We start from the raw sequence: 9,898 nt of genomic DNA, 5'->3' as shown, positions 1-9,898 counted from the left end.
CCCTGAGAGCAAACAGCTCAAATGACAGCGGGATGGGTGGAGAGCTGAACCTACAGCCCAGGACACAGCCACTGCAAGGTGCTGACAGCAGCTGCCCACCCAGGACACAAAAGCCCCTGGCACCAGCCAGCTGCTCCAGGCCTAGTTGGACACGGTGGGGGCAGAGCAGCGTCACTCGTTTCTACCGGAGGGGGAGCTCCTGCGTGGGAGAGGAGGGGACAGGACCCGCCCCAGGGGAAGAAATGGTCCGGCAGGCAGGGCAGAGATTTAAACCGGTTCACACCAGCCTCGAGCTAGCTGGGACAGGACGCTCAAGCAGGAGCCGTAGGGGGACAAGCTCCGCACCCAGGAGAGGGGGCACCAGAGGAGGAGAGCTCGAACCTGCACCGTGACACACACAGCCCCCGCCTCTCCCCCAAGGACAGAACATAGGGAGGGGCAGGGCCTACCCCCCAGAGGCTGTTATCCCCATGCTCGGCGTACAGACCGGCACAGAGACCGGGGCTGCTGACCCCACACATGCAGCCGCCTTCTCCCCACCCCACTCACCGACAGTCTCCGCTGCAGCGCTGGGACGCGCCAAGCGCATCCACCCGCTCCCGCCAAATTTCCCAGAGCCCCCCCAGCTAAGCGCCAGTTCGCTCCCCGAGCCCATCCCCCCCAAGCACCGATACGCTCCCCGAGCCCATTTCCCGCCGCCCCCGCTAAGCGCCGGTTCGCTCCCCGAGCCCATTTCCCGCCCCCCCCCACTAAGCACCGAACCACTCCCCGAGCCCATCCCCCCTCACCCGCGCTAAGCACCGATACGCTCCCCGAGCCCATTTCCCGCCGCCCCCGCTAAACGTCGGTACGCCCCCCCCCATTCCCCCGCAGCTAAGCAGCGGTCCACTCCCCCAGCACGCTCACCGCGCCCGTCCCCTCCCCCCCGCACACACGGAGAAAACAAATCAAAGGTTTAAACAATTTATTGACCAACAACAAAAAAGGCCATTGACTCTGAATCCCGAACACGTGGTACAACGCGTGGGGGCGGAGGGCCGCAATGGGCAAGGCCGCCCCCCCCCGCCACGCGCACACCCAGCGTCACCCCGCAACACGGGTCCAAGACTCGCAAGGCTGCGACAGCCCCGCTGCTGGGGTAGCTGCTCGCGACGCTTGGCTCCGCACAGGCACTGCCCGCACGCCGTGATGCGGCTCACCGAACGGGAGGGAGGTGCCCTTTAAGAGCTACCCAGGCGCCATTATAGCGAACTGGCGCCTAACTGGCCGTTTCCATGGCGCCAGGGCGAGAACCAGCAGAAGGCGTGGTCACTGTTCGAAAAATTCTAAAGTAGGCCAAAAGACCCCTCCTCCCCCCGCAACAGGGCAGCGGTACCGGGACCCGTGGGGACCCACGTGGCATCGCCCCCTACCGGGGCTGAAGCAGGGAACATAAAAGCGACGAAGCTCATGAAAAATAGCTACTATCGAAACTGGGGGGGGGCGGGACCTAGCCCTGTAAATATGGGGCTGCGGCGGGGGCGAGCAGAAACCTTCGCGGGTGGGGGGCTGTGCCAAGTAAGAAAACAAGGGTGACGGTCTGCGAGGCTGGGGCAGCCCTAACCCCCGTTTCCCTGCCCGCGGCGACGGCTACAGAGCGAGGCCGGCAATACAAATACAACGCAGATAACCTGGGTCTCTCCTCACATCAGAGTCTGTCTTGGGGCTCAAAGCCCTGGATGGCTGGGGAGCTGGAGGGGGGGTGGGGTGAAGGGTGGGAAAATGTTCTCTCTCCCCGCCCCAGCGTGGTGGGGCGATGGGGGCGCCCTGCCCCCCCCCCTTATGCCTTCCTGCTCTTCAGCGCCTTGGGCTTTGCAGACTTCTTGACCTTTTTGCCCCCCGGGGAGGCGGCTTTCTTGGCAGCCTTCTTGGCTTTGCCCTTGTCTTTCCTGGCGGCTGCGCTGCTGGCTCCTTTCTTGTGAGATTTCTTCTCGGGCTTCTTGCTCTTGGGGGCCGGTTTCTTGTCCGCCCTCCGGGAGGTGGAGGCTGCAGCCTTCTTGTGGGACTTGGGGGCGCTGCTGCCAGCACTCCCCTCGCTGCCCCCTTCCAGCTTCTTCCTGTTGAGCTTGAAGGAGCCGTTGGCGCCGGTGCCCTTGACCTGGAGCAGGGTGTCGTTCTGCACCAGCGCCTTGATGGAGTATTTCAGGTAGGTCCGCCCGTTCTGCTGGTCGAACCAGGACACCTTCTTGGCCTCATTGTAGATCTTGGCTAGCGAAGAGCCGTTGCGCTCGCCCAGCTTGCGGATCGTCTCCACCACCAGCTGGCTGTACTTGCCCGGCTGGTTCTTCTTCTTGTTGTTTTTCTTCTTTTTGGAGGGAGACAGAGACGAGCCCCCGCCCTTCGCTTTTTTGGCGCCACCTTTCTTCTCCGGGGCCAGGGGCGCTTCCTCCGCCTCAGTCAGAGGCAGGTCGGCTTCTTCCAGCTCCACCGACATGCTGGCAGGGACTGCTCAGATTGCAGGGAAGACGCCGATCGATGCCGCAGCTAATCAGTGCACGGACTCGCGGCCGCTGCTTGGGACCGCCCCGGCCGAGCTGGCTGGTTGCTCGCTAGCGCAGGCGTCAGTGGGGAAGGACCAAGGGCCGCTCGCTCCGCTCCAGCTCTGAGATGCAATCCGCCTGGCTGCCTGGGCGGGCTCCGAGGCAGCCCTTTATATGCACAATGAGCGGACCACGTTGAGAACAACAACAGCCTGGGCCAGGGCCAGCTCCAACTTGTGCTTCTTGCAGCCCCTTTGCAGAGCTCTAGCTCCCAGGTCCGACACCCCACCGCTGAGGCGGCCCCACAAAACCCTGCTCCTGACGGTGCCTGACCCCGCTGCCCTGCAGCCGGGGCTCCCTGGGCCCGAGAAAGGTCCCCGAGAAGCGATTTAAAGAGCACACCCTATGCTGGGGAGAGACAGAGGAGGGGGGCGCCCCGAATAGGGGGGTCTGGGCCTCCCAGGAGGACTTATCCAGCCGCACAATCCCACAGGCCGGGTAGCGAAGAGGGGGGTCTTGGGCTGGGTCCCCTCTGCGGGCGGCGGGGATCCCTGGCGGCTTTTCTGTCCCGGGGATAATTTGTTGTAACTAACACACTGGACGCCCTCACGTGGTCGGCAGCAGCAACACGGAGCAAGCGAGACGCTTCCAGGGGGGTCCCCGCCCGATATGGAGGGGCCGAGGTTCTGAGAAGCCAGGGATCTCCGCGGCCAGGACCCCGCTGCTAGAGGGACCCCACCGGGCGGTCGAGCGGTGTCACCCAGTTTGTGTCTGGGATGGTTAGATTCCCCCCCCCCGGCAGGCGCTGCTTAGACCTATATTAAAATACAGGGGTTCGGGGAGGCAGGAGCCCTCGATCATTGCTATAGGGCGGGCTGCGTGTGCATGGCCGGGGGCTGCGTCCCAGATAATCTCTGGGGGGGGGGGTGCGGCGAAGAGTTTTATCATTGGGGACTTGAGGAAAGAGGAGGGCTCTCAGGCGTGTCGCTCTGGAAAGAGGGGTTAACCCCCCATACACACACCGCGCCCCTCGCACGGGTGTCTGTGCATACTGCTGCCCCATGCCCACTGGAAGGGGCGACATACATGCCCCCCGCCAGCCCGGAGCGTGTCTGCGGGCTCCCCTATGGCGCTGCAGTGGCAAGGGGGATACCGCAGGAAAAGATCGCGCCCCTCCCGTCCCCGGCGGCTCCCCGTGGGGGGGGCGGCTGGATTTCCCCCGCCAGTCCCATCCCAGAATTTCATCACAATTCATGCCCCTTCTTCCACCCACCAAAAAAAATATTTTAAGAAACAAACTCTGGCGGGCGGAGCTGAGCCCTTTGTGTCAGCGTGGGGCAGGGGATGGTGGGCGGGCAATGTCCAAATCTCCCCTCCAGATCGCTGCCTCCTGGGTCACCTTGGGAGGGGGCGACGCCCGGTCGTCTGTCCTGGGGAGCGGGTCACTGACCCTGCGTATCCAGCAGCAGCCAATCCCCCGCCGGGGGGATCAGGCCCTGGGGCACCTCCGCCTCTGTCCGGGTCAGGAGGGGGCGCAGGGCCGGGGTGATGTAGAGGGTTAGGGCCGCGGGAGGGCAGAACATCACTGGCACTGTCCACCGCCTCCCCCGCAGGAAGGGGCGTGCGTGCAGCGGGGCGGGCGGCTCTTTGCAGGCTGCCCGCATCCGCCGCCCAAGCCCGCCCCCGAGCCACCTGGGCAGGGGACGATGCGGTGACCAGAATCCGGAGCGCGCCGCTGAGCGATGCCCCCATGCCACGAGGGGGGGGACCAGTGGTGGGGGGGGGGGGGCTGCAGCTGTGTTCCTCGCCCGCTCGCTCCGCCCGCCGCCCCTGCAGGTGGGCGTCGGTCGGTGCGCGGAGCAGGGCGGTGCGGAGTTACAGCGGCTGAGAGTCTTGTCCGGGGAAAGCGGCGATTCCCCTCCGCTGCTGCCAAAACTGGGGGAGGTCCCGCCGGAACGCCCGTCTTGTCAGCCCCACTTCTGGTCCAGCCCTTCGGGGCCAAGGGAAACCTGCTTCCCTCGCTCCTCAGCTGCACCCCCCCCACCAGGTCCCCCTGTACATGAGAGGAGGAGCGTCCGGTCCCACAAAGCCCGCCACTCACTCCAGCAGCGGGACAAATACTGAGAATTCTTGGAGCCCCCCCCCCGCCTCTCCCCACTCCCTTCCTATCTACCCACCACACCATCGCCCCACTCCCTTCCCTTCCACCCCCGCCCCTGCCTTTCTGCCCCACCGTCTCCCCCATCTCCCTTTCCCATTCCCATCTGCCCCCAACACCCTCTCCCTTCCACTCCCGCTTCCTGTCTGCCCCCTTCGTCTCTCCCCACTTCCCATCTGCCTCCCATTGCCTCCCTTCCAGCTCCCTTCCCTCTTCCCCACTACCTCCTCCACTCCCTTGCCCCATCCCGTCTCCCCCACATCCTCTCCCTTTAACCCCACCCTTCCTGTCAGCCCCTCACACTGCCTCCCCCACTGCCTTATGTCTCTGTCATGTTTGCCCCCCACATACAACCATTCCCATCTGCCCCACCCCCTTCCCATCTGTGCCCTCCCCCCCCCGCCCACACACCTCCCCTGCCTCCCCCCCCCCCCCCCACCGATCTCTGCTCCCTTCTCTGCTGTCAGGGGACAGCCACCCACCACCTGCCTCACCTCCACTCCACTCTCCTCTGCACATAGAAACACCCCCCCCCCAAAAAAAAATCTTTTCCCTTACACCCAGCCTTCTTTCCTGTAGTTCCCATTGCACTTTCCCTCTCTCTCTTTCCATAGCAAATTCTAATTCTCTGATGGACTCTACTATCTCAGGCTTGGTCTGCTGTATGTGCTGCCCTCCTACCTTTGTTCTTGCTGTGATTGAATGCAGCACACTACTGTATGATGCATCAGATCTCAGATGATGCCCCCATCATACACAGACTGGTACTGTCCAAAAGTGAAGCAGGAGAGCAGCCAGGCCCAGCTGCTGCCCCTGCTGGCCACCCTACCCCCCTCCCCTTACTTGTCTTCAGATAAAGTGAAGCTTTGTTGAGCCCTGCATCCCACAACAGGTTAGGGATAAATGGATCTGTGCTTAGTCTGACGGAGCTTGTGGGGGACAGCCTGTGAGTTTGTGTGTAAGAGCTGAGGTCCCTTTCTCCCCTATGTCGGAGATGTGTATGCCTTAAGGGCAGGGGCATTAGAGAAGGGCCTCCTCACAGCCTGTGCCCCTTGGCACCAGAGCTTCTTAGGCCCCGCTGAAGAAATACGGGGCCAAAGAGGCAAAAGTAAGCTGGTGGGAAATGTCCCTAAGATATCTGTTGCTGGGCTAATAATGCTAAATACATTCTCTAGCCAATCAGTGCAGGATCGCTTCCTTTACAAACACTAGTGAATTAAGCCTGGTAGCATCCCTGGGAACTGGTGAACATCAGTAAAGCTCTTGTATATCACGTTCCAACCCTGACATATCCCTCTGAAAAATTATGGGGCGCGCGCACACACACACACACACACACACACACACACACACACACACACACACACACACACACACACACACACACACACACACACACACACACACACACACACACACACACACACACACACACACACACACTCTTACTTTTCAAAGCAGCCATTAATTTTGCATGTCTTGATTTCCAGGTACTCAACTTGCATCTAAGAAGCTGCAGCTTCCGTTTACTCCATTTGGAGCTGTGGTGCTCACAGTCTCTGAAAATCTGATCCTTAACCTCCAGCCCTCAGTTTCCCTGTTTGTACACTAGGGATTAAAAATAGTTCATTGGTGGTTGAAGTCATACACACAAGGGAGGCAGCATGGACAGCATATGGAGCTGGGATTCAGAACACCTCTGCAACTGGTTTGTTGGGCGACTTTGGTCAAGCCATTTCACCACCTTTTGCCTTACTTTCCCTATCTGTAAAATGGGGATAAGGATGTAAAGCACTTGGAGCTCTAGTCATAAAAACTACTATGTAGGAGTTAAATATTATTATCACATGTTCGTGACATACTTTGACAGTTCCTAGTGGGGGGGGGCACTAAAGAAAAGCAAAGTATTACTAATAACTGAGCTCTGATTACGACCATAGCTTGTCAGAATATTGTTACATTACAATCACAAAGCAAATTATAGAATCATAGACTATCAGGGTTGGAAGGGACCCCAGGAGGGCATCTAGTCCAACCCCCTGCTCAAAGCAGGACCAATCCCCAACGACCTCACTGCAAATCTGGGAGAAATGACATTTCCCGTGATCTATGCCCCAACCTTCAACTCCTGACAATCCGGGGGGCGGTGACAGCTGATTGTTCTGACATTTGACATGGCTATTTTCAACCTCATCCTGTGTGAATGCACTCAGCTCTTATTAGCCACTGCCCCCCGGTCCTGTGTGCATTGAAGTAAATGGGCTCTGCATCCTGCAGGATTGGGTGCATTATCTGTGACTGTGGCAGAAACCAGGCATCTACAGAGACCAGCATCTCTGGCTCCATGCCTTGCATGTGTGAAGATTTTTCAGAGAGGCCAGGAAAATGGGTCATGACGTACCAAGACTCTGCAATTTCCCTTCCCAGATTCTAGTGCTACCTCTGACTCAGCCTCCTGAGCTATCAATCCGCTTCTTTCATGTACGGTGAAAATGCGTATTTAATAAGCTCTCCTCCACCACAGCCCAGCAGAGATGGAGCCACTTAAAAATGGGCATGTGCCAAAACCCACAATTATCAGCTGAAGGCAGCACAGCTATATCCTATATACACACCCAGACTTCTCTACTAGGCACACGACACCAGTCCCCTCAATTGCCCTTTGAGCCCAGCTAGAAAGTGGTAAAGAAATGCCTTATCAGGCCGTAAACCCAGCTCCCAGTTCAGTGCTCCCAAACAAAAGCAGTTAGCACAGACTCTCAATAACAATGGAATTGACTATGGGGAATCTTAGCAAGTCGATTTAGATTTAGATTTGTCCTTAATTATGCAGTTATCCAAGTGAAGAGGCAGTCCCAGGCACCTGTGGACCACAAGGCCTGGCTGAACAGCATTTATCATCCTGTTAGCTGGATGTACCCTGTGCCAGTTAGAGGACATGGAAGTAAAAATGCCAGAGGCTGGGGGGGTCTGCTAACACTGCCCACTGTTCATGGCAGTAGCAGGAGGGACAGAGAAGAAAATGGGGACAATCCAGTACTGCTAGGGTTTGCTCAGCAGACATTCTGTATGGGCAATAGTAACCTGAGATGGGAGCCAGAACTGAAATGATTAGCAGATCCTTGCTTACTCTGTCCATGTTGCATCAACAATAATAAGTAATCAAAAGCCTAAAGAGAAGAATGATGGGTTTGCAGTTAAGGCTTTAGACTGGGACTAAGTTTTGGGTTCAGTTCCTGACTCAGGCCCCTTTGTCCCTTTGTGGATCTGGGCCTGATTAACTTGCATTCAGCAGGTCGGTGGCAAAGTTCCTGTTTTAGACACTACTGCACTCCACAAACCCCCACATGGCCAACACGGAGGCCTATAGGCACCTACCTTTCCGAAGCTCACGAAAGCTTATGCTCAAATAAATTGGTTAGTCTCTAAGGTGCCACTTTTCTTTTTAACCTTTCCACTGTAAAAGTTCTCTCAGCACGTATCTTTCCGCATCTGGGGATGTGCACTGCTGCCGCCCTTGAGGCATCTGGATGCCTCGCTCCTACCTGAGGCCCACAAACCGGGGAAGATTGTCAGAGGAGCACCTAGCTTACCTGTGGGGCCTGAGCCAGTAGGCATGCTCAGAGGCCACCTAACTCCACGCAAAACAGCCATGTTTGTGGGGATACAAGGCAATGACCTCCCTTATAACTTGTGTACCAGTGGTTTGGGCACTCACACAGTTTGTGGGAGATCCCCAGTTCAAGTCCCACTCTGCCAGATGAGAAGAGATTTGAATGGGGATCTGCCAGATTTCAGGTGAGTACCCTAGCGCCTGGGCTATGGAATGGTCTGATGTGTGTCTCCCTCTATCTCTACAATTGAAGTTGTTCCACTTTAATTAAATAAACTAACTGAATAATTAAATATTAATTGGGCCAGAGAAAGAGTGAGAATCCCTCTGTAGTCCAGATGGGAGATCCATTCTCATCAGGCAGCAGGGGAATCTGAACTGAGGGTTTCCCACATTGCATGTGAATACCCTAATCACTGAGATAAATTATAGGGATGATCCTCCTCCCCCTGCCACTTTGTGTGGCATGAGAGCAAGGGTGCTGGAACAATTTGTACAGTGGGGGTGCTGAGAGCCATTGAACCAAACTGTAAACCCTGTGAATGATAGAAACCACTTTAACCTGTAAAACCAATATATGATTGAAACCACTTCAAGCCAGGGGGGTGCAGCAGCACCCCCCTAGTTCCAGCACCTATGAATGAGAGAGATGCCTCACTCATTTTCGCAACAAATGGCTAAGGTACCTAAGCCCTCTGACGCTGTGATTCACAAGCAAAAACAGGCACCTCACTGCAGCCTGGATTTGACTTAAGGGCAGAAGAGAAGACCCTGTGAGGGACAGAGTTTAGGGCACACCCCTCTCATCAGCATCTCCCAGTGGCTAATTTAGGCAGCCCCCTCTAGCATGCTGATTGCCTGGCTCACCTTCTAAGCTGCTTGACTCTTCCCATTCATTGTATAGGGAGCCCAGGTGCCTAACTCAGGGTTTGTGGAGCCCATTGTTGTACCAGTGATTTGCTAGTTGCCTAAAAGTTAGGCATCGCAACACTTAGTGTTGCAATGCCTAAGTATGTCATTTTGTAGATCTGGACCTTAACTTCTCTAAACTTCAGTTTCCCCCCATCATAATCCTTCCTTTTTCCAGCTTGTCTGCTGAGATAGTTAGCTCTTTCGGGCAGGGATTGTAGCTATGTGTGTGTGTGTGCAGTGCCTAACACAATAGAGCCCTGATCTCAGCTGGGGCATCTAGGCACTACTGCAATACAAATAATTGGCTGGCTAGCAGGACAGTACCCTAAACAATATCTGGCTGCAGCTCAAGCATCTGCTTCATGCCAAAGAAAAGGATAGAGGAGCAAAGCTAATTGAGAGGGGCTGGCTGAAATGTTTACATCAAAGTCCCAGACTGAAAGCGCTAGTCACACTGGATTCCATCAGACTGAACCCAGACATGGAGTTTGAGTCCCACAGACATGGCAATAGGATGCTGCCTGCGAGAAAAGCCTGCAGTCCTGGTGCACAGGATGGAAAGATGTGAGTCTCTCTCCGCCCTGCACTCTGGGAATGGGTTCCCAGAGCAAAGGGCTCTTTTGAGCTGGCTACTTCACCAGGTGGCTGACCCCTTCCTGTTACTGCTACTCAGGTGATGGAGTTCAGGAGCACTAG

The 9,898-nt window shown here is 56.8% G+C and overlaps 1 protein-coding gene across 1 annotated transcript; it reads right to left on the bottom strand.

Moving 5' to 3' along the window:
• Window positions 1-949: 949 nt before the first annotated feature.
• H1-10 (H1.10 linker histone) lies at window positions 950-2,696 on the bottom strand. The gene has a single exon (XM_074957665.1). It carries the CDS (start codon window positions 2,471-2,473, stop codon window positions 1,820-1,822), a length of 654 nt encoding a protein of 217 aa, XP_074813766.1. The 5' UTR covers window positions 2,474-2,696; the 3' UTR covers window positions 950-1,819.
• Window positions 2,697-9,898: the final 7,202 nt, after the last annotated feature.

This window comes from Natator depressus, chromosome 7 (assembly GCF_965152275.1).
Source record: "Natator depressus isolate rNatDep1 chromosome 7, rNatDep2.hap1, whole genome shotgun sequence".
Taxonomy (NCBI): domain Eukaryota; kingdom Metazoa; phylum Chordata; order Testudines; family Cheloniidae; genus Natator; species Natator depressus.
The sequence above is the reverse complement of the archived record's forward strand: the minus strand, read 5'-3'. Positions and strand labels throughout refer to the sequence as shown.